The 23,718-nt window shown below is 43.5% G+C and overlaps 2 protein-coding genes across 7 annotated transcripts in view; one reads left to right on the top strand and one right to left on the bottom strand.

Annotated features, from left to right (window-relative positions):
* Positions 1 to 904: 904 nt before the first annotated feature.
* rad52 (RAD52 homolog, DNA repair protein) lies at positions 905 to 5,813 on the top strand (the record flags this gene model as incomplete). The annotated part of the gene is made up of 11 exons (XM_080762145.1): positions 905 to 1,194; positions 2,384 to 2,485; positions 2,567 to 2,660; positions 2,765 to 2,832; positions 3,374 to 3,492; positions 4,359 to 4,434; positions 4,535 to 4,824; positions 4,925 to 5,121; positions 5,227 to 5,313; positions 5,427 to 5,651; positions 5,752 to 5,813. Exons 1-11 carry the CDS (start codon positions 1,132 to 1,134, stop codon positions 5,811 to 5,813), a joined length of 1,383 nt encoding a protein of 460 aa, XP_080618271.1. The 5' UTR covers positions 905 to 1,131.
* Positions 5,814 to 6,313: 500 nt separating this feature from the next.
* The window catches only part of LOC308314356 (serine/threonine-protein kinase WNK1-like), a 41,104-nt gene continuing 23,699 nt past the window's right edge, over positions 6,314 to 23,718 (bottom strand). For 4 of the 6 annotated variants that reach the window (XM_080761941.1, XM_080761942.1, XM_080761940.1 and 1 more), the window contains exons 5-28: positions 23,020 to 23,177; positions 21,588 to 21,676; positions 21,285 to 21,504; positions 20,296 to 20,397; positions 19,324 to 19,747; positions 19,036 to 19,190; positions 18,790 to 18,876; positions 17,340 to 17,474; positions 17,074 to 17,169; positions 16,786 to 16,862; positions 16,550 to 16,703; positions 16,321 to 16,437; positions 15,439 to 15,543; positions 15,248 to 15,284; positions 14,927 to 15,070; positions 13,661 to 14,700; positions 11,829 to 11,894; positions 11,589 to 11,705; positions 11,182 to 11,500; positions 10,894 to 11,059; positions 10,583 to 10,776; positions 10,246 to 10,401; positions 9,934 to 10,160; positions 6,314 to 9,817 (exon numbers count right to left, since the gene is read on the bottom strand). In XM_080761941.1, coding sequence (XP_080618067.1) covers positions 9,452 to 9,817; positions 9,934 to 10,160; positions 10,246 to 10,401; positions 10,583 to 10,776; positions 10,894 to 11,059; positions 11,182 to 11,500; positions 11,589 to 11,705; positions 11,829 to 11,894; positions 13,661 to 14,700; positions 14,927 to 15,070; positions 15,248 to 15,284; positions 15,439 to 15,543; positions 16,321 to 16,437; positions 16,550 to 16,703; positions 16,786 to 16,862; positions 17,074 to 17,169; positions 17,340 to 17,474; positions 18,790 to 18,876; positions 19,036 to 19,190; positions 19,324 to 19,747; positions 20,296 to 20,397; positions 21,285 to 21,504; positions 21,588 to 21,676; positions 23,020 to 23,177 — 4,751 coding nt within the window. In that variant the 3' untranslated portion in view covers positions 6,314 to 9,451. The remainder of the gene's footprint in view (positions 9,818 to 9,933; positions 10,161 to 10,245; positions 10,402 to 10,582; positions 10,777 to 10,893; positions 11,060 to 11,181; positions 11,501 to 11,588; positions 11,706 to 11,828; positions 11,895 to 13,660; positions 14,701 to 14,926; positions 15,071 to 15,247; positions 15,285 to 15,438; positions 15,544 to 16,320; positions 16,438 to 16,549; positions 16,704 to 16,785; positions 16,863 to 17,073; positions 17,170 to 17,339; positions 17,475 to 18,789; positions 18,877 to 19,035; positions 19,191 to 19,323; positions 19,748 to 20,295; positions 20,398 to 21,284; positions 21,505 to 21,587; positions 21,677 to 23,019; positions 23,178 to 23,718) is intronic. The other 2 variants (XM_080761944.1, XM_080761945.1) reach the window with 2 other exon arrangements.

Below are 23,718 nucleotides of genomic sequence, written 5' to 3' on the forward strand. Positions count from 1 at the left end.
TATATAAACTATGCATATACCATGAAGTGCTATGACTACTAGCTCTGGTCCATAGCTCTAATGCGTTTCATTTAGAGCTATGTTACTCCAACCTTCCCCGCTCGCATGAATGCAGACCAGCCTCTACTCTTTGGCGTAAATAAAAATAACGTTTTTGCTACACATCAAAACAAAGGCGAGTTGTGTCATTAGAAAGCCTACTTTGGTAATTGGTTCTAGTTCTAGTGAACAGAAATAATAAATAGACTTGGTAACCTAACTGTAGGGAGTGCAAACACATTAAAGAACCTGGGGGTTATCATCTATGAAAAGGCAACACAATGAGCAGGGGAAAAAATGAACCATGTAAATACAAATTGAGCATGCAGAGCACTGCAGGGAGTTGAACCCCATTCCGGTATACCAGATGTACCACAATCAGTGCCTTGGTTTTTGTTTTGTTTTACGAGGTCCATTCGTTGAAATGTAAATTTCTGTTCACAGAAGTTGTAGGATATGTGGGGATTATCTGACGACTGACGAGGTACCATTTGAGGGGGGCAAAACCTTACATATACTACATAATACATATATATTATAGGTAATAATATAGCCGTTCCACAGCAGTATCTTTTTATATTTTTCCAAAAAGAATACAAACAGCCAATAGCATATTACAAAGTTATCCCCCTCAATAGGGAAAATTCCGGGAGGAAAAACGGGCAAGCACCGGGGCGAGTAGTCCAGTAGTAATGTTTGTATCGAATCGATACTATCGATACAGCGGTCTACAGAGCAGTGAACTAACCAAGCGTCGCGTGTTTTGTTTCCTCATAAAGCCGTGATGAGCGGTGGTCTTATGCCCCGCCTACTTGGACGACCAGGAAATGTTCAAACCAAACACAAAGCGGGAGTGGTGCAGAGTAGTAGTAGGAGAAGAAGATTGTTGAGACTCAATAGCAACATTTCCTTTCATATTTTTGTATTCATTTTATTTAATATACATTTTCTTTATGGGAGTCAGTGACACAGCTGAAATGTGTGTTTTACGGTTTTTTTTAAGTGTATCGAGGCTAAACTTAAAGTCATGCAAACCGAATAGCATTAGCAACTGATTACTGATTTGTTGAGGACTGAGAGAACTCTGCGAAAATGATGCACAATAATATGGAGCAGGACGACAAGACCCACCGGCCACCCAAGTGCTTTGGACAGGTAGACCTGGACTTCTGGAATAAAACCTCACAACTTCTTTCACGTTTGCACACATGTGTGCAAACGTGAAAGAAGTTGTGAGGTTGCATGCATGTTCATTTAAATGTGTATAAATGTACGCTTTCAAAGTTACACATGGATTCATTAACACCCACTTATCTGAAACGAAATGGGGTTCAGGTGTGTTAAAGATCTTCCTAGTCTAATGTTGAAATATATCTTAATTACACGTGGTTTACACCTGTATAAAGTAGTCTATAAACCGTAAAATCATCTTCCCAAAATGTTAATTACAAGTGGGGAAACTCAGGGTTGTCTGGTTCAGATATAGTTATGCATGCATGCAACCAACATACATTTTATAATTTAAAAAAATCTAGAGTTGCAAATTGCAGCTAAGGATAGATACTCAGGATTCTATTTAATTCAGGTGTCGTTGGGTGTAAACCCAAGATGCATTGTAGGGGATCTAAGTTCAATCCTTAACCCTGTTATAGAGATTTGGTTCTTAATTTCCACCCAAAATGTTTGAATTTCTGGACAGAGCCACATATGTACCCATGTTTTCCTTACATTTGAACACCTCCTTTGATATGGTGTAGTTTGTAATTTATGTATAATCTTGAATTGAATTTCCTGGGGCTTGTAATTGCAATTTGCAACACATCTTTTTACTATTTAACATGCTGATGTTGGCATTACCCATTCATTATCATAAAGAAGAGAGCATTACATTTTATAACCACCTAAAATAAATAAACCCAGACAAGCTCCATAACATTATAGCCCTCAGACATAGAGACAACCTACAGGGATGCCCCCTTTTAGTCAGCTGGTCCACGGACTCTGTGCACAAACGCAAGCACACAACTATCATATGGAAGTCCCATTGGATTTATTACCAGATATTACCAGAAAGATACCCGATACTGAAAAGCTCTATACCCTCACCCTGTATATAACATGTATATAACGACGCAATGTGACACAGCTCTGTTTACAGAATGCTATATACCCCCTCCAACTTGAATTGAATGTCAGATAAGACCAAAGAGTTGATGACTGTCTGTCATCTTGAGATAAATCTAGTGTCGTTCTTTTTGTTGTTGCTGAAACTGAAAGTAGCACAGAATTTGATCAGCATCCATCAAGATAATATCCTGAATGGACTGGACTCTGTTGTTCACAGCACTCTTACACTGCAGAAGAATACCAGGCAGTCCAGAATGCTCTGCGACAAAAGCTTGGACCAGAGTACATCAGTAGCAGAATGGCTGGAGGAGGTCAGAAGGTAAAATGCATTACACACACACACACACACACTCACACAAATGTAAATCTGACATAAACGCTTAAACGTATTTTTTTACAGGTGTGCTATATTGAAGGGCATCGAGTGATTAGCTTAGCCAATGAGATGTTTGGCTACAATGGCTGGTCTCACTCCATCTCCCAGCAGAGTGTTGGTAAGACATTTGGAATCTCATACGATTCGAGTCTTCCTGACAGCCCAAGGTGCTGTCAATGTCAATACACTGTTACTTACAGACTGTGTTTCTGGCCTTTACAGACTTTGTGGACCTTGTCAATGGGAAGTTCTATGTTGGAGTCAGTGCATTTATCAAAGTGCAGTTGAAGGTCAGTTGAACAACCAATTAATAATACATTTGGCGACTTTTTCATTGTTGAATTTCAAAGGCGAAAGGACCTAAACTAAGACAAAACACTTTGTTGTTTTCCTGATATATTCAATCATTATTATGAGGAGTTTAAGTCACACACTTCGTTCGCTGACCATCTATCCTGAATTTAAAATTGTATAACCAAATTCCCCACACCCAAACAAATCTATTTTAACATAACTAAATCTAACCATCTGTAACGTCATGCTTAAATACACCAATTTGGACTTAAAAGCTAATTGAAACCTAAATTTAGGTCAGTGCGATTGGCTCCCATGAAATGCATATCTTGGTAGCCTTTTGTGCAATGCATTGTGGGTTACTGACGTTTACTAACTAGAGCCACTCAATTCTCGAACCAGTACCTTATTTTAATAGAAATCTCATTTCACAAAAGTTTTAAGCAACAAAACATACTTATGTCTTGTAAATTTGGGAAATACTGCATAACTCATCCTCTATATTAGACTAGTATAAATCGGTGTGATCACTTCCAGGATGGGTCGTTCCACGAAGATGTGGGCTATGGAGTGAGCGAGGGACTGAAGTCTAAAGCACTGTCACTGGAGAAGGCCAGGAAGGAAGCTGTCACTGATGGACTAAAGCGATCTCTGAGGTATTGCAACACCATTTTATGTACAGATGGACACAAACACATAATCCCAAGTGTGCAATAGAATGTTCACAGAATTTGAAATGCTTACCTGTTGATGTGTGTAGTGTCGGCCCGATACGCGGCTGGAAATGAGCACAGAGTCAGGATGTAAAAAGCAGCCACACCGTGGTTTATTCCAAAAAGAAGGTGGACAGCATGGGAAATGGCAGCACGCAGGCAGCAAACAAATAGGGCATGTTGGTGTGCAGCTTCACCATGCCCTCTCACTGAATCCAACACTGAGTTGGTGTGTGCTTCCTGGCAGCCTTTTATAGTCAGCTGAGCCAATCAGTGCAGACTGTACCATTTCACCTGGTTAAACATGCAACCCTTTCCTGAACCCCACATAACCCACATCACATGAACCTATAAATCTATATCCCTACACCGGTAAGTACATATTAATGATGCCCACTATTGCAAGATAACCCACATGTCACATTATCATTAGCAGCTCCAATGCATCACTCAAACACCCCCATGGCTATTCCACCGTGGTCCAGTCCAGACCAATACATGGTGCTCTGGTAGCCTGGGACTTCTTTTCCCTGAACACACTGGAACAGACAGAACAGAAGCAGTCAGTATTCAAGTACCCATAACACAGTCTCATATTACATAATTGTATTTTCATGTTCATCATACTTTCAATAAACCAGTTCAACTCATGACTCTTCCTTTGTGTGCAAATATACATACTTAAATGTGCCCAATATCAGTAACGGAGGACCACTTCGTTACAATGTGCTGATTAATAATAATAATGCAGTTTGTCTATAAGCAGACTGAACAAAAGGCCAAGATGATGTGTGTTTGCTCCCATTCAGATGCTTTGGCAATTCCCTTGGAAACTGCATCCTGAATAAGGAATACCTCATGGCCATTAACAAAATCCCCAAACAGGTCAGATATATCTCAACTGTCTTGTTTTGTGGTCTTTTGTTATTCGTCTTATATTGTAATTCTGAGTCTCTCCATGACTCCATCACTCTTTCCCGTACAGCCTAATCCTCCTCTGGACCCAGCTAAAACCAAGCGTTCTGATGGTGAACCCATGGTAGAGAAAGCACGCATCTGTAGTCTGGCCCGGGATGACAACCCTGGGCCTTCAGTGCAATCTGCCAGGCCTCCCCTGGAGCCCAGAGTGCTCAACCAGAGCCTGTCAGAAGGCCAGGAGGGCGGGAAAGAAGCCAAAGGATCCTTCCATCACACTAATGCTGGTCCCATACCATCAGCGGCACATTCTGTAGCTCTGGCAGGCATGAAGAAGGAGAATGATATTGGTGTTGTCGGGTAAACAAGACTGTGTCTAGTTTCGTTCAGTAATAATTGTACAGTTACTGACTCCATCTCTCTGACCATCATTAATAATATCCATCCTCCGTCTCTCCAGGCGATCACCAGACTCTGGGGAAGTCTCCCTGCCTGAAACGCACACAGATCCCAAACAGCTGAGAAAGCTCAAGCAACAACAGCTCCAGCAAAGGTTCAAGCTCGAGATGGAAGCTAAGAAGCTGCATCAAGAACAGGGAGAATATCAGTTCCATTCTATGGCTACAGAGGTCACTCTTGTACAGGCACCATGTGGTGGTAAGAGGGAACAACAGGAGAAAGCATTGTCTATATCTTTGTAAAATGTTATAAATATGAGCTTTCACCTGGCATTGATAATTTTTATTATGATGCCTCCAGCAGGTCGTGTGAGCCTTCCAGGCCAGGTAGATGTACCCAAGTCCAACCACAGTGCCCCAAATGGACAAAGTGAACCTTGTAACAATATAGGTACTTGAAATCACCAGAGGGCTCAAGATACTCTTGATGAAGACACATTCCTATTTTTTTTATCTGTAGCTTTACTGGTTAACCACACTTTGTCTACTTGTTTGCTTTTTTAGCTGATGATCCTGAGTTGTGGGATTTCACCCTGGAGGGTATTGACGAGCTGGATGTGCCTGCAGGTGGACAGCCTTCTAGAGGCTCCAGGTCAAGTCCACCTGCAAATCACCAGATGCAGACACGTAGTAAGACCCCTCAGGGGGGCCCAACAGAAGAGGCCCCGCAGCACAGCCGAATTCCAGGAAACCACTCCCTGTACAGACCTGAACTTGTAGCAAGGCCAGGTGAGATTAAAATAGAAAAGAAAAATCATGTTTGGCAAAGGTGTACCTTTTTCTTAAATTTAGTTTTTGCTTTGCTAATTTATTTATTTTTATTTTTCAGGTGAGGTGTTAAGTCCATATAGGCATGGGCAGTACTTGAAAAAACGCAGATTGGACAGTTGAACACTGGAAATCTGTTCTGAGTTGTTCTTAAGAGTTTAATTAGTTGTTTGAATGTGTATATTAACACGGAATTCATGTCATTTATTCTGTAAATGTGACAATGTATGGTTTTATATTAAAACAATTTAAACATCAGTGTCAGGTTTATAAATGTTTGAATGAAATGTTTAAAGAATAACTGTTATAGTAAAATCATGCATTCAGCTTTAGACCATCTGCACATATTTTATTCAGAAAATATTCCCTTACTGCAGTTTCTTCCAATAACCTAAACCTATAATGAATGTTTTGGGCACAAATCTCACGCTTCACTAGTCTAGATCTAGACCAAATAAATGTAGCCTCTACTAGTTGGAAATATGTAGAACTGCAACATATAGTGGTGAAATCCTTAAAGAATCCTCCGTCCAGGCTATGCTGTAACATGCTTGCAGTAAATGCTTTTGCCAATTAGTACTACCGGTACTACAATTTTAAACATTGGGACAATCTCAATATCGAAGGGTATAAAGACAAATACCAAATCTGAGTTTTATTTTTATTCCTCTTTTTACATTTTGTACAATGTGGAGAGAAAGTACACAAATCCAGAGAACACTGATTCACAGAAGTCAGTAAAGGATCAGAAATAAAGAGTACGACGGGATATAACTGGGTGTCTTTAGCCTCAGGAGACATTACTGTAGAGGAATCTTGTTAAGTTACTGATAATAGCAATAATAAGCGGATATAGTCTGCTGTGAGCTTGTGCTGTACAGTGGTTGTGGTATGGTTGACATTTGCAAATCTAAAACCAATGATGCTAGCATGCAGAATTTATATGTTGATATATAGTTGTATATTGAAATCAAAAGTTGTGCCTGTGACAGTGGTGAATGGCAATTCAACAGATCGGCACTTTGTGAGAACTCACAGAAAGGCAAAACAACAAAAAGCAGGATCTATTCAATATCAAAAACATTTAAGTCAGTAACAACCCTCATCAGCATGCAAAAGTCCTCCATTACACCCTCAATCCCTATAAAACTTTAAACATTGCATATTCTGCATTGCAGTAACTTATTTTTCTCTAGAGAAGTTTAAGTAGTCATCCAATCTACGGGAGGTGAAAAGGTCACAATGAGACAATGGCACTCATATGCAAGGTGGCAAAACAAGCGGTGCCAGAAGAGACGTCTCGTTCTCTGACCAAACAAGTGCTACTGTATGATGAAATACTGTAATGATATGGATCACTCCACAGACAGTTAAGCCAAACCATACGTTTTTAAGAGCAAAAATATAATTACAGCCAATACACAAGCAACACAAATGCAGTTGTAAAAGAGAAAAATAAGTTGTTACCAAATTACCCAGTGTGCTCTTTAATCCTTAAGTCTTGTGTTTACTGTGTTCATTCTGATCTTGAAAAGCTGTTAAAACTAGTTGGACACATGACAGTACATTTTGCTTCTTTCACACTGCACGTTAGCTGGTTTAACAGTACTGTCACAACGCTACTCCCATTAAGCACGATTTATAGTCGCACGCCGGTGTCGCACACAGAAAATAGATCTACATCTACAATTTCACTTCATTTTTGGTGTGCAACACCCGATCGCAATCAAGCATAATTCAGGCTTTACTACTTCAAGGACTAGATGTATGTGGAATTGGTCATTATTGACAATGCAAGGCACTCAAATGTTCTGCAGATGTAGAGGGCAGAACGCATGTATGCATGTACTGGGTGGGCTGTAAAGAGGGCATAGTGCTCTATAGTGACCGAGCACTGTATGAAACCATTTACTTCACATTAATATAGATATATACATACAGTAAAAGAAAAGTGGGACATGGCGGTCCAAGAGAAGAGCTTAATAAAGTACAGGGTTACCCTCCGTGTCGAGTAGGATACCAATAGTAACAACCCTGAAATTGCACTTTTATATTCCTTTAACTACATGTTGTTTAACAACCTTTAATAATAATTACAGTGAAACATCAAAATCTGATGGCTGAATACAGGTCCATAAAGAACATCTTGTTTTCTTAATTAAATATACATATACAAAACAGACCACAGAGAGAACCCCAGATGCTTGTCATGATTGGTGACTGACCACTATGGCAAATTAAGGTGACATTATGTTGGATAGGACTTTCATCAGCAAGCTGTTTAACGGTGTTGTCATGCACCCCCCACCCCCAAAAACCCAACAAAAACATATCACATCACATAATTCAAACCATTTCCCTTTCTTTCTCCTAAGAATTAATGAGTTTACAGCTCAAACTGCCAAACCGTGTTTACTAAACACCAGCGAGAGTTGGCGTTTGGTTTACCAGGTGATGTGTACCATGTCAAGATGGTATCCTTCACTTTATAACACATTCAACCTCAGTGTGAAAAGAATGAAAACAAATCCAAATACAGTAGCTGAAGTGTAATCCCTCGACAGTTTCAAAACAAACCCTAAACCAAATTGATTATACTTTGTGACTAAAAAACAACCCCAAGTGGTGGTCAACACAAGAATAGGTTTCTTTTGTATCTTATAATATACAGTGCACAGATCCATTGGCTCACAAACGTATCCGTCTAAAAAAAAAAAAAACCTGCGTGGAATTCTGTGGATAAGATGAGTGACAACTCAAATAAGACACCAGACCTTCTCACAGGAACACAAAACAGGTTAACATGGAATCATAACCCTGTGAAGAAATGTCTATTTACAAAATTGACGTGTACTATGTGTTTGGTGGGGGGGTTAAGGCCACTGTTACATGGGACAGTTTATCTTCGTGTTGCCGTTATTGCATTTTACTGCAGATATAAGTAGCTACTGGGATATATGCAACTTCCAAACTTGTCCACTACATTCCTGCCTCACTTACTATTGCTTTCATTTCCCTGACACCCTCCTCTCACACCTTCCCACTTTAAAACCTAACTGCTTGAACCAGGACAAAAGCATCAATCCCCTGAACATTCTGTGTGGTCACAACTCACCTCATTCTCCCAGACAGCTTATGCTACCAATCCACAACACACTCAAGATGATTAATTATTATAATTCTGCTCTTGTGCATGCATATGAGTATGTGTGTGTGTGTATGTGTATGTCCGTTGTTTATGTTGAGGACTGTCAACACGTACTCTCTCTGTCCAAGTCAAGCTTAAGGCCAGGGAACAGTCAAGTGTGAATCGAGATCCCTCGTACCCCCTCCTTTGTACAGGAATGATGATGACATTGCAATGGGTGCTTTCAATAGACATCTTTGGCCGTTGTTGGTCATGTCCTCTTGGGTCCATTCCATTACTTCACTGGACAAAACCAACCAGGTATTCAATCACAGCTCATTCCACAGCCAATGGTGGGGCAAGTGTGGGATTGGTGTGCTGTGTGTATTGCACTCCCTTCCTGTCACTCGCCAGACTGCTTTCTCTATGCCTGACAGGATTGAACCACACTGCTCTCTTCATCGTTGTAATAGGGAGGGAGGGAGGGGTGGGACGGGACGGTGGGGGTAACATAAAATGCACAACAATCAACCAATCAACCGACAAGCTTCCAAGAGAGCAAATGGTTCTCGCCCTATTAGTTGTCCACCCTGTCCTGTCCTACATCGTAGCCCAGACCAGGGCATGGACTGGGCTACGTGGGCCTCAGGTTGGAACCTCCAGGGTTAACAGGTTTCTGTGGGGCTGATGCGTTTCCCAAGTGGTAGTTCGGCTGTAAGGATGCTGGGGTAGAGGTGGGGGGCTGGTACTGAGCCAGGGGTTGAGCAGGGTTAAGCATGTTCACCTGGCAAGGGCCCGTGGGACCTGCCCATTGGGGGGCACTATAAGTTGTTGAGGCATAGCCAAACCCCGGGTTAACGGGTCCTACTAGAGAGCCTTTCCGGTGTCCAAGAGGGACAGAGGGATTGACAGGGTTAGGATGGTGGGTGGATGTGGGGGGGTTGGGGCAGAGTTGGCCTGGAGCTGAGAATTTGCGTGCCATGTTGGCTGGAGGGATTATCTGTATAGAGGGAAGAAAAAAGGGTTATTATTTATGAAAATAAGTGAGGCTATTATGTCATGTGAATCATATTAACAAATGATGTCATGAGTTACAAGACAGTACTGAAACCTTACATCATGCCCTGGTGCTACTTGTGCCCCAGTCCTGGGACCCTTCTTGCCCTGGGAACTGATTGCATCCCTGGCCCAGTTATCCACCAATTGGTGTAGGTCAGACGTGAAGGTGCCCTTGCACTTCTGGTTAAGAGGGGCAGAAGTGGGTCCAGGTGGTAGAGTCGAGGAGTTACTGTGATTCTGGCTTTGGCTTGGACCACCATCTGAGCTGGTGCTACCTGCACCACCTGAGGAAAACAGAGGAGAGAGATGAACCAGGACGTCAAATAAATGCAACCGTTGCCTGTGAAAAGCAAGAGTGCTTGCATGTACCTGTGGAGGGAGTACTGAGACTGGGCATGGACGGGGAAGATTTGAGCTTCTGTAAAGAGGTTCTACTGGCCATCTCAGAGGCCTCTGTTGCAGTGGGTGACTTATGCTTTGGGGGAGGTGTTGAACCATGGGGGCTATGGGCTGTGGTTGGGGTTCCTAAAGACATAAGCACATAACACATAACAGAGTTGTGTGTTAACCCGGGAACATCATTTAACATGCTTCCCTCATGGTAAATGTTCAGCAGCAGTCAGCGGCATAGGAAGACATTGTAGAGTGCACTGCATACACATTGGGCGACGATGGCAAAAAAAAGAAAAGTCAGTATTGTCGCTACCTGCATGAATGGGGCTAGGTTGTCCACTACTGCGGGACGATTTGTGGCCTTTGCTTTTAGGCCTGCGTCGGCCACCGGCCATGGCCACGGCAGGAGAGAGTACAGCAGAGGGAGGTGGTTTACCCAACTGGGAGAACAGGGAATCGATCTCCTCCTTTTGACGAGACTGCAGGGCCTGGATCTCTACCATGTGCCTATTTAAGGAGAGAACAGAGAAACATACTCGAATTATAGCGGTTCCACAGAAGTAAACCATCTCCCACAAGCACAGAATGCACTAAGCGGAGCAACACAGGGCACATCAGACATACTTCTCTCGGAGACGGCTGACTTCATTCTGGAATGACTCGTCCTCTGGACCCGAGTCGTCGTTGCTGCTGATGTAACCGATGCGGGCATCAGAAGGTGATGACGAGGGCCCGTTCTGCATACTGGAGCTGTGAGAGGGACTGGAGCCTGCTACTGTGGCCGGAGTTACTTAAGAAAGGGAAAATTAAATAATGTCAGGCTTTACCAGCTTACAATTTTGTTTTAATAGTAACCCAGGCAGTGATGCGTTTTTCTTTTATGTTCAATGAACTCTAAAATTGCATACATACCCGTTACTGAAAAACGTCCCACTTTGGAGTTGGGCTGAGTGCTGGCATTAGCACTCGTGGACACTTGGAAGCGCCCAATGGTGGTAGGCTGAGTGGGAGGAGCGGTGGGGACAGGGGGGACTCCATCTATAGTGTCTCCTCTCCGGATTGCTTTGGACAGAGTGGTTGACCGATGAAGGGTGTTGTCTGGACTGGAGGGAGAGGAGGATGAAGAAGAAGAGGACGACGAAGAGGATGAAGAAGGTGTGGCAGATGAAGAGGATACTGCGTTGGATGGGTCAGGGATACTGCTGCTGGCACCATCAGTAGCAACAGAGACCTGAGAAGAAGAGTGGGGAATTATTATTAGTTCTGACATCAAAATACCATGCAAACAAGATGTATTTGCGGCTCTTATTAAAACATACTTGAAAGCGTCCCAGTGTGAAGCCTGCTGCAAGAGGAACTCTATTGCCTCCCTGAACAGTTTCTGGGCTCAGCGCTCTTCTCAACTGGGCATCCAGGTTACCCAGAGGTTGCTGCGACTGTGAAAGAACAAAAACATAAGGCAATATAAGCAACTTAAGATACTCTTGTAGCTCTTCATTTTGTACCAAAAAGCTAAATAATCCATGATGATGAAAAACAAGGCTGATGCGAGTCCTCACCTGAGCTGGTCCAGGGATTGGAGGTATATGCTCTGAAGATGGATGATCTAAAGCAGCAGGTAAAGTCTGAGAGAAGAGGAAAGCAAACATGTTAATCGTAATAAAACATCTTTAAACAGAGTAAATCTCTGCTGTCTGGAAGAAACCAACTAATTCCAAAAGGTTCAATTTTCAGGAAATGGCAGATAGTTTGAGGATCCAATGGAATTAAGACGTTTAATACTTTCCATTGGTTCAATATTCTTTTATTATTATTAGTTGCGCAAGCAGAGGGCACAAGTACTGTAATCGGCTGCGTATGTCCACCGTATGTCGGTGTTGTCCACTAGCCAATAAGGGACGTTTTGGTGATCGGCTGGGTATGTATGTCGGGGTAAGAATACAGTACTTGCGTGCTCTGCTTGCGCACAAGTAGGACATGTATGGCCTACTTGTGTGCAAGGCGCAAGTTGGCACCTTCACCAGAGTGCATTTCTAGTTATTACTTGCACAAGCAGAGTGCACAAGTATTATGGTCGCACTGGCTTTTTTATGCGTATGCTCGGAGTTATATATATATATACATTACATACACCGATATTGATTGTGACGTAATTAAGATATGTTTCAATGTCGGGTTATAAATGGCTGTCGATGGTGACGTAATAAGGATATGTTTCAGTGTCGGGTATAAATACACTGGACGTTGACCACAGTATAGTACTTGCATACATGTATATATACATACGGTACCCGTTACCCAACCAATATTGAAATATATCATAATTCAGTCACCATAGACAGCCAGTTATAACCAGAGAATGTTATTACTTGCGCAAGCAGAGCGCGCAAGTAATAGTTTCGCCCGGGACTCGTATGCACCGTCCCAGCCAACCCGCCACTTTTGATGCGTATGCACCGTCCCAGCAAATTGTGCCCGATTTGCTGGGACCAGATTACATGGTGTGTGTATATGTATAACTAGCTCTCAATGATGACGTAAGAAATATGTGGATTAAAGGACCCAATGCCAGAGTATAATTGGTTTTCGATGGTGACGTAATGACGATGTTTTAGTGTTGGGAGGCACTGATTGTCATATACGTCACCATCCAAAGTAGTCACTTACATATTCATTACAACATTATGTTTCTGAAGTGTATAAAAACAATTAACATTGTTTCATTCTGGCACCACTGCCGTATCAGGCACAAGTAGTCATTACTGAGATTTGTTTGTAGCGGTCAAAAGTACTTGCGCGCTCTGCTTGCGCACTAGTTGGCCATTCATGGCATACTAGTGTGCAACAAGCAAGTATGCACTCGACAGAGTGCAGTTCTAGTTAGATATCAGATTGTATTTGTTTTTAATTGTATATTGTATATGTAATCTTTCTACAGAACGTTAAATGGTTTGGCCGAGTTTGGCTTCATCAAGAGCTATCAACTTGCGAGACACACAAATAAGCCATGCATACATAGGTTTCATCCTCCAAACATGAAACCTCTCAATTACATCAACAAATTCTTTGTTTTAAACAAAGAATTTGTATAATGTCGCATTTCTTTAAAGGTTTATTTGTTGTTTTAGTATTTAATTTCCATGTTTTACAGAGGCTGAGATTTGAAAGTTCATTGCGGTCGACAGTACTTGCGCACTAGTAGTCCATTTATGGCCTACTTGTGTGCAATGCGCAAGTAGGCACTCAACAGAGTGCAGTTCTAGTTCTTTTTAGTATTATTATAATATTTTAACCAACGCAGACATAAATGGTGTTCAATAGCATTGATTTACATTTAAAGGTTTCTTCTGGACAGCAACAAAAGGTTTGTTAGCTACTGGCAATTAGTCACCTGTGCTCTGGGCTTGGTTGGAGGAGTCTGAGCAATGCCCTGTCCTGGGGTGGATGTGGAGCCAAGGGTACTCTGTGCTCCTGAGGTGAGGGGAAGATTGGTTGGGGGTAACAGGGCTGCTCCAGGTGGAGGAGAGGTAGTCCCAGTAGGGGGAGAGGAGGTGCCAGTGTTTTCTGCTGAGTTGGCCGTGGCAGAACTTGCACCTTTAAAGACCGAATAGAGCTTCTTGTCCAGAGCATTCAGGTCATCCATAACAGGGGCCTTGGACTGGAGCTCAGCCCCCTCTAGCTCCACGGGCTGGGACTGGGCCTGGGTCTGGCTGGCAGACGGTGGGGGTTGGGCAGGAACAGACGCAGGCTGAGCAGCAGGGACGGAAGTGGGAACTGGCTGACACTGGGAGGTGGTGGGCTGTGCTGCGTGGACGGACGGAGGGACGGTTTGAGAAGATGGAACCTGCACAGCATTGTTGACAGGCAGCTGCTCTGAAGCAGACACAGCCCCAGTGGTACTGGCTGTAGCACTGGCTACAGAGGAAATGGGGGCAACAGTGCTGTTCAGCAGAGGAGGGGTAGAGGCTGGCAAATGCTGGGGTAGCTGGGACACAGCTGGAGGGGATGCGGTGGAAGAGGAGGGAGGGATGGTGGCAGATGGTGCCGGCTGGGAGGGGACTGTTTGGTGACAAGACTGCAGTGGTGGGCTTGGATCACTAGTTGCAGTTGCAGGTTTTGAGGCTGGGGGCAGCGTGGGGGAAACCCTACCAGCTGACAGGGAGGGAGCAGAGGTTGTCGTGGAAGTGACGGATACAACGGGATGGGCGGCAGTGGCGACGGTCAGAGGAGGTGCAGCCTCTGATGGAGCCATGGCGTGGCTAGAGGTTGAGTAAGGTCCAGCGGCAGCCTGAGAGGACGGAACAAGACTCAGCTCTGGCTCAGTTTTTTGGTGAACGAGTGTGGCTCGTCTCTCTCCGTGGGTCTGTCTCATCTGACTGAAGGCTTGGTGCAGAATGCCAGATGGAGCAGACAAGGAGAGGCCCATACTCACTGGGGAGAGAAATGAGGAACACAAAGCATTTGTAGCATTGTAGTGATTATTTCTGTCTGAAATGAAGAGAAACATAACTTATGTATTACTGTCTGTAACACCCCCAGTGATTTAGTGATATACGGTCTTCATCTGCACTAAATAAATACGTATTCAGAATGAAGGATTCTAATTGTGAGAATAAGCACACAGTCACATCTCACACACATTGCTTCAGCATCTTACCTGTGGCTGGATCCTCTCCAAAAGAGTTATTAGCAGAGGGAGGGCCAAAGAACTGCTCTCTGAGACGGGACTCTGGGACAGGGCTGACAATGAACCGGCGGCCAGCTGAGTGAACAACCTGGGCAGCAATGCTGGGAGCGATGCCTAGGGGAAGAGATGTCAGGGTGGGATGAGATTCACTATGTCCAGTCCTACACACAGTAACAATTATCTGTATTCATTTTTAACTAAGCATGTACATTTGTATACTCTCATGAGTATTGCACCATCTAGAATAGATTTAGAATATATGCATCCGTACATTCAGGGTGAAATGTTTACCTGGAGGAGCTAGATCTGGCATCTGCGGATCACTCATCTGTTGACAGAGAAAAACAAAGTAAATAAACAAGCTAGTGTCAGACTGGGAACTGGGAGTTTGCAAACTTGGATTTGGAAACTCCTTGGAGGGTTAGGGAGCTTGAGACAAAGCTTGCAATAACAAGGAAAAATCATCATGTGACAAACTGTACCAGAGTGAAGCCTTCCTTCATGCCCTCATCGGCCATCTCTATGACCTCACGGATCTGCTCAATGAAGGACTCCCGCTCATTCTCCAGGATGAACTCGCTTTCAACCTGTTGGGGACAGCAAAGACATTCAGCTACTAGAACTCAACCTGTTGGGGACAGCAAAGACATTCAGCTACTAGAACTCAACCTGTTGGGGACAGCAAAGACATTCAGCTACTAGAACTCAACCTGTTGGGGACAGCAAAGACATTCAGCTACTAGAACTCAGCCGACGACATGTGAAGTCTTTCTGTTGGCACATAATAGTTGCACATCAATTTGGAAAATGGATAGCATAATCCACTTCATGCCCGTCACATTTATAAATGAGAACAATAAGCTTTCAATTACTCTTTACTCAGAGGTGTTGCAATTGAGTACGGGCTTTGTGAGACAGTGATAATCTATTATCCAATGGCTAATTCAAGGGTATTTTGTCCAGTTATGGGTTTTAATAAAACCACACCTGTGTGAAGTGAGGGGCCCTCTTATCATCGTGCAGAAAGATACTAAGTAATGTCTAATACAACTGCTGTTCTAAATCCTTTAAAGCCATTATTGACCTTATACCGACCTTGAAACATACCTTAGTTACGTCACGACAGACATACAGACAGTTGATTTGCTCACTCGCATATGACAAATTAGCAAATTCTCCATTCATTGTCGATGGCATTTAATGTTTGTGTTCAGACAGAATCTACACTATAGCCGTTTCCCTCAATAAGAGGAAAATATGAAAGAGAACTGTCTGTAACAATGTATCTTGCAAAACAATAACACCTTTATCAGGACGATTTAGACTGATCAACAGCTTTGTGAATATTTTGTTGATCATATTACCATGATATGTGCAATTTCCTCCGGATTATCACCATCAAGATCAAATTTGAAGGTCACCATCTTTCTGTTGTGTGTTTCCAACTGGCATTCTGCCACTCTGTCCCCGATATTGGAAATCTGAAATATAATAATTTAATTTAGAATAGTCATCCTGTTAGACCAGAGCATCATATAGAATGGATCTGTGATTAAAATGTAGTATGGAAGTGTGAAAAGCCAAAATGCGTACATTGAGAACATTGAGCTTAGCCTTGGCAGTCTTGTCATGGCGAGAACGGCTGCGTACGGATCGTCGTTGATGGCGTTTGAGCGAACGGCCCTCGTGGCGGCCTCCTGACCCCTCATTGCCATCGCTGAGACCAGAGGCAGCATCTGACAGGCAACTGGGGGACATATTGAATGGCCGGTGAGCTAGCTGCATAAGTCCGGCAAAGACAACAGAACCTGGGATTTCTGATTTCTTACCTTTCTACAGACAGCGGCGCTACTACAGAAGTACCTGCTGGCTGCTCCACTGGTGCTTGGGCAACACTCGCAGGGGCCTTAAATGCAGAGAGTACACCCATGAATCAATGCAAACATTCATACATGAATGAGCCAAACCACACAGTCTGGACAGGCTGCAATATTACAGCACTTTGGAATTCAATATTTTTGAGGGACTGAACATACAGAATTCAGGGAGAAGGGATAGCAAACCAAACACTTCACCTACGCTACATACAAAACAATGTTTGGTGCTCTTGAGAATACCTGTGGGACAGAGAGGCATGAAGCCTGATAGAGAAAGTATAGGTGCTCTGCGTTGATTGGAGGAGACAGTATAGGACTCAACTCACTGGCCCATGACTAAGCAGCATGCAGTGGTAAGAGGCAGAAGAAATGTGCAGAACAACCATGGAATGAGAAAGTTAGTCCATAGCAGAAGGAAACTTTGAAAATAAAATGGAAATTAGTGTGAGAATGTTGCTACAGGGACTGTGAATTTATGATTCAAGGTTCTTTGTGTGTCACCTCACCTGAATTTGCTGAGCTCCAGGTTGCGTCTGTATTAGAGAAGTGGAGCTCTGAAGAGAAGCTGTGCTGCCCTCTGGCTGCAACTGGGGAGGTGCCGTCTGAGATATTGGGGGCAAAACCACTTGCTGGGTAGGCAGCTACAAGGATGAGGGGGGACAGATGGAGGGAGTGGCAGGGGCAGAACATAGGAAGGAATAAGGAGGGGGAAGAGAGAGAATGTGAACTTTAGCACACATCTATGTTAGACGTCGTACAGTACATGATACTCGTCAAAGAACCTTACTGGTCTAAACAGTCACTCTCCTTCATTCCCCAATAGATATAAATCTCCTATAGCTTCACAGTATACTGGCTCCTCTCCAACGCTCTACACTACAGGCACTTACCTGTAGGATAACATACCATAGCTACTTAAAATCAGACCGGTTCCTAAAGGGACTGTTAAATAACTCCCTAATGTCATCAGGTCCAACACTTCGTACTTCGATTTAGCAATGAAAACATGTCCGGATACCACAAATTCCATAGTTGTGGAAGCCCTTAAGAATTTCTATTGCTTAATGGACAAACGTGAAAACAGCCAGCATAGCAGCTAATATGTTGATACTGTCCATGTTTTTTTTTTAGACAGCAACTTTACAGTATCATTATGGTAAGGAGAAGAGGCATAAGGGAGCTACAATTTAGGCCTTTAGCAGATGCTCTTAATCCAGAACGATTTGAATGAATGAATGAATGAAAAACTTTATTCTGAACATAACAAGTCAAAGAATTAAAGTATTAAAAAAAACAAGCCTCACTGGCCGCAAGTATAAAAAAAAGTTCTTATTTTTTTATTTAACTTTTGTATGTTCAGAAAGGAGTAGGTTGAAGTAAAAAAACATATATAACCCTTTACCCTACCCCTTTATAAATTAATTTCAGCGTCATCGCTTGACGTCATCACATAACTACATAACTTACATTAAGCAAGAACAAAAAGCATGGCAATACATCATATACATAAAAAAGTTGTTATCATACATAACATACGTAACACGTACACTCTTAATCCAGAACGATTTACATTAAGCAAGAACAAAAAGCATGGCAATACATCATATACATAAAAAAGTCGTTATCATACATAACACGTACATACGTAGCTAAGAACGTAACAGTGGAATATTTATAAAATGGAACTACTGGTATGCATATATTATATATTATATAGTGCTATGTCTATATAAAATGCTATCCAAGTTACATAAATTGAGCCTTTGCATACGCCTGTAAAGTTGTCTGGGCTAGGGCAACTGCTACGGGCCATGATGGGTTTTCAGACTGTGGTGGAAGATTGGGAGTGAGGCTGCAGTTCTGATTGTATTGGGAAGTGCATTCCATAGTTTTGGAGGCAGAAGGGAACGCTACAAAGAGCATGTTAGGCCTCTGGACTTTAGAAACACAATGTACCTGAGTAAGTGCCAAGGGGGCAGACTGGGCGCAGGTGGCAACAGGAACAACGGTGGTAGGCTGTACACCTGGGATTTGTGGCTGGATCTAATGTACCACAGAGTGAAAACAAGAGCACAAGTTAGTAGAGACACTGAGGGACAGCTGTTGAGTGAAGGGGAAGTAAGATGGTGTGAAAAGGACAGGGCAAGTGCATTTCTTATCTTAACACAGATAACTTAATATACCAATTATAACCCAACTCACCACTGGGACCTGCTGTTGCTGTATCTGCTCCGTTTGTGTCTGAGGGTAGGTGGCCTGGGGCTGAAGCTGATTGGGCACAGAGTTGTATGACATCACGGGCTGAGCAGGCTCTGGGAGAATGGAGGAACTCCGGGGTCTTTCCAACATTTGATTGGCTGAAAGAGGTGGGGCAAGAAGGAAGAAGAGTGTTGACTTGATGACAGGTTACCAATTATTAAAGACCTCTCTTGTCATGTTACAATGCTGTCATCGAATATTTGAACATTAATAAATCTTCTGAAGACACACCTCCCACAACTTGCTGTGGCTGCTGTTGAAGCTGATCCGTCTCAGGCTCCTCCGACTCTGGCTGGATGGGGACTACACTTTGACCCTGTCCTGCAGCTGTAGCTGGGACAGGCCCTGTTGCCTGTGGGAAATAAGGGACGATCTGTGCAGGGCCAGTGGGTTGGACAGGTAGAGGAGTGTTATAGATGGGTGTCTGAAGGCTCTGCTGGGATGCGGGTTGGGGAGCCATCTGCTGAGTGGGTGGTTGGCTCAACTGAGGTGGTGCGTAGGGAGCAGGCTGCTGCACAGTCTGTGTGGCTGGTGGAGGGCCCTCTGTGCTGGGTGGTGGGCCCGGCTGTGAGGGTGGCAACTGACCCGGCTGTTCTTCTTCTATCGTCTTCTGTTCCTGTTCCTCTCTGACCTTTAATTCGTGCTCCTCTCTGACCTTTAATTCGATTAAGGGCAGATTTGTTAATGCCCCCAGTACACCAAAATAAAAACCAGAACAACTATATGTTAGGGCTACTGTCAGGTGTTAGCCAGTTTCTTTTTTTCTCCCTTTTTCTTAGGTCAGTGAGATGATTTTTCTCGCTTTGACAATCAGGGTCACCTGTGTGGTGTACTTAATGGCTGTGCTTCATGTGGCAGTCCATATAGCTTGCCAAAGCAGCATTAACGCTGCTTTGTTATTTTGAGAATTGCACCTCACGAGCTACAAGTACCTTTATTGTATGTGGACAAATTTGATAGTGTTTGTTATATTTGTTGGTTAATGTTGGTGTATTCCTTTGTGTTAGTACCTTGAGCTGGGAACATAACATACCACCATAATTAGGGTAATAAAACCACAGCACAATGACCTACATCACCTTCCTTTCACTGGACTACAAGCAAAGCCTATGAACCAACAGTCACCTTAAACACCAACCAATTATGCACAGTAAAATCCTGAGTGTTATTGTACAAATGGGACCAAAGGGAGATGGTACAGACCTGCTGCCTCTGTGTTCTCTTGCGACAGATGAGTGCCACCCTGTCCTTTATGGCCTTAGCCATAGTTTTATGGTCACCGTCACACACGTAGCCAGACTCCACCTGAAGCAGAAAAACATAATCACACTTGGAACCCCTCATCTGAAATATTTCCTGGACATACAGTGATAGTGACAAACCATTTGTCCCAAAGTGAATATCATCCCCAAATTACTTGAAAGGAACAGAACAAAATCAATGTATTTATTTATTCTCCACTGCGTTTTACTGGGGAGGGGAGGGCTTATAGGTTGGTGAACCAATAGGAAGTCGGTGTCCAGCGCTAGTTTGTTCAGCCCCTCTATAGAGCGCCGCAGTCCCGCCCCCTCTCAGAAAAACGAGTGGCCCAGGAAATGAAACCCCAATGCATTCTCCCATCGGCACTTCTAATATAATTTATTTAAAGACGGTTACGTCGCGGACAAAGCCAACTCGGATCGTGACAAATCATGACAATGAACACAATGTTTTGGGCCGATCAAATCATTAGAAAGAAGAAAAGAAAGTCAGGAGACAACACTATTTGTTTTGTTTTTCGTCTTATAAATGATTTGATCGGCCCAAAACATTGTGTTCATCGTCATGATTTGTCACGATCCGAGTTGGCTTTGTCTGCGGCGTAACAGTCTTTAAATAAATTATATTAGAAGTGCCGATGGGAGAATGCATTGGGGTTTCATTTCCTGGGCCACTCGTTTTTCTGAGAGGGGGTGGGACTGCGGCGCTCTATAGCCAGAAAAGCATAAGTTGCTTTCAGGCTAGCATGGCGATAGCAAGCAAAACAATGTTGATCATGTAGGACGAGTATGGCAACTGAACAATGTGGCCGTTAGGCTTCTGTACGATATATGACCAAAGCTGTAGATAGACTATGCATGTATTATACCGGTACAGTCATTTAGCACAACAAGTTTATCAAATCAAACCAGAGAACTGCAGCTGGAAATTACCATTTCCTGTGCCACGTCCTCTGGCACGTCCTTGCTGAGGTCAAAAGAGAACTCTATAGCCTCGTTGTCCTTGTACTTCCCCTTAAGCTTCTTCGCATCCTCAATCCTCAGCCACAGTTTGATAGCTTCCATCTCTCCATCATCCTCCTCTGCAAGCTCCACACGAACCCCCGTCTCCTCCTGGAAGAAGGCGTGGGTCAGGAGATCCTTGATAGAGTACCTGAGTAGAGCAGGACAGGGTTAGAAGAATAATCGATCAGGATTGACTGACAATATTGTACAACTGCAAGGAAAAAAACAGACCTCTCATCCTTGTTCTGGCGAATACATCCCTCGATGATCTCCTTCACCTCAGGAATGGCCACCTTGTCGAAGCTGGCTGGCTTCACCCCCTACAGGAAACACAGAACATTGAATGAGAATGACCCACCTATTTCTAAATATTTTGTTTAATGTGAAAACTCTCCAGCATCTTTTGATGTCCTCATTTGCTCTGATATTCTGTGCCAGTAGTCTTAACCTAACCGTGTCAAATCTTAGCAGCCCTGATGAACAGGATGTAAGACAACATTGGTGACCGTATGTTTTTGTACACAGTAGTGCATGGGGTTACTCACTAGAAAGCTCATCTCCCCACCAATTCAACCAGAAATAATTAAAGGTGGGTGGGTAATGACTGATGGTGTTTTTTTTTAAAGACTACAGGATGAGAAGTGGTAGAGAGGAGAGGCCATGGGACAACAGACAGGGGCCTTGTTGTCGAGTGATGGATTGGGCCAATGTCAGGAGGAGACTTCCTGGCGCTACATAAATACAGGGGAACTTGCTGAGAGCTGTCTGATGAGAGCACAATTGTTCCAGAGTTCATTTACGTTTACCTCAACAATGTAAGTGAACAGTTTGGTACTATGGTCATAATAAACAGGTTTAATATTTAGCAGTGATGTAAAAGAAAATTACAGAACACTATAGACAGTGCCTCAACACTATTGCAGAGTACAGCTGATAATACAGCAAAGACCTTCAGTTCTGTGTGTGGTTAATGATAAGCTTGGGCAGTGGGTGTGCAGATTTTTAAATACATTTTCTTGATAAGCTCTTTATTCATCCATGAGCATTAGTCATTTGGGTCTTGGGTAAATCTAAGGACATGAATCACCAGGGAGCTATGCATTTAAAGAGTGATCCAGTATGACTAACTGCATGAATGTGAAGAGTGTTTTTCTGTAACAGCTTCTGCCATTCTGGACGCATGACACGGATCACTTATCAGCTGGGAGGAAAATAGCTGCGCTGGCACATTCCCTCATCAATCATCCACTCCTCAGGTACATATGCTGAACACCCACACACACAACATAAGGACAAAGCAAGAAAAACTGGTTGGATAGCGGGAGGGAGGGGCTAACGTGTTTTCTGTTAAAGGAGCCTGTAAACTGGTGCATTTATCGCAAAGGGGCAAAGGGTGGAGGGCAGAGGACAGCATGGAACAGCCAGAGAGCAGAAGACAAAGGAATGAGGTGATGCTGAAAGGGGAAACAGAGGTGCTGGAAGGTACAAAGCTTATATAGCCTTGACAAAGGCTTAACAAAAAAAAGAGCAAGAGCTCTGTGCAAGCGATGGACGAGCGACTGGGCAGATAATTCTTGTGGGGGATATATCTTGCAAACGTGAAGGCGTGGGGGGGGGTGCTGGTAGAAAGGGGAAGACACAGAGGGCTGAAGGGACGACTTACACTGGTGACTCTGCGGTAGATCTGTGCAGCGTTCTGGCACTCTGAGTAAGGGTACTCTGAGGTGGCCATCTCCAGCATGCACATTCCAAAGGCATACACATCCACTGACTCGTCGTACTTCTCCTCATACATCTCAGGCGCCATGAACTCAGGGGTACCTTAAATCAAAACAACTATTCAGAACTCTCTTTCTCCCTGACTGACTCGAGTGAGAGGGTCTCTCACAACCCACCGCGCCCTCTCTCTCGCTCCTCGAACCCGTGATGGGCTGAGGAAGCGCAGGGCGAGGAGGAGTGACCAGCCTGCTGCTGCCGTCTCCTGAGGGGGGGTAGAACCTGCGAGCAGAGAGTTGGAGGAAGAGGAGAAAAAGAGGAGAGGGGGAGGAAAGCAAAAAGGACAGAAAAAAAGAATGGGGAAGCTGGGCTCAGTTAGACTGGAGAGAAAGAGGCACGCGTTTGTCTGTGTAGGACCTTGATTTATGAGGCATAATAATATCTAATGTCAGAAAGCCAATGTACAGAACACACATTTATTTGTCAGAATGGTTGTTAGATATAACCTGTCAATATAGCATTTTACAGAGAGGCACTCAAGGATAACACAGATTGTCAGATTGCCATTTTGAATGCCAATGAACTTTTATAAATAAGACTAGCTATGGAAGTAACTTGTGTCAAGACCTTACCTCACAACCAAGTT

Source organism: Protomyctophum bolini (assembly GCF_963924005.1).
Source record: "Protomyctophum bolini genome assembly, chromosome: 4".
NCBI classification, from domain to species: domain Eukaryota; kingdom Metazoa; phylum Chordata; class Actinopteri; order Myctophiformes; family Myctophidae; genus Protomyctophum; species Protomyctophum bolini.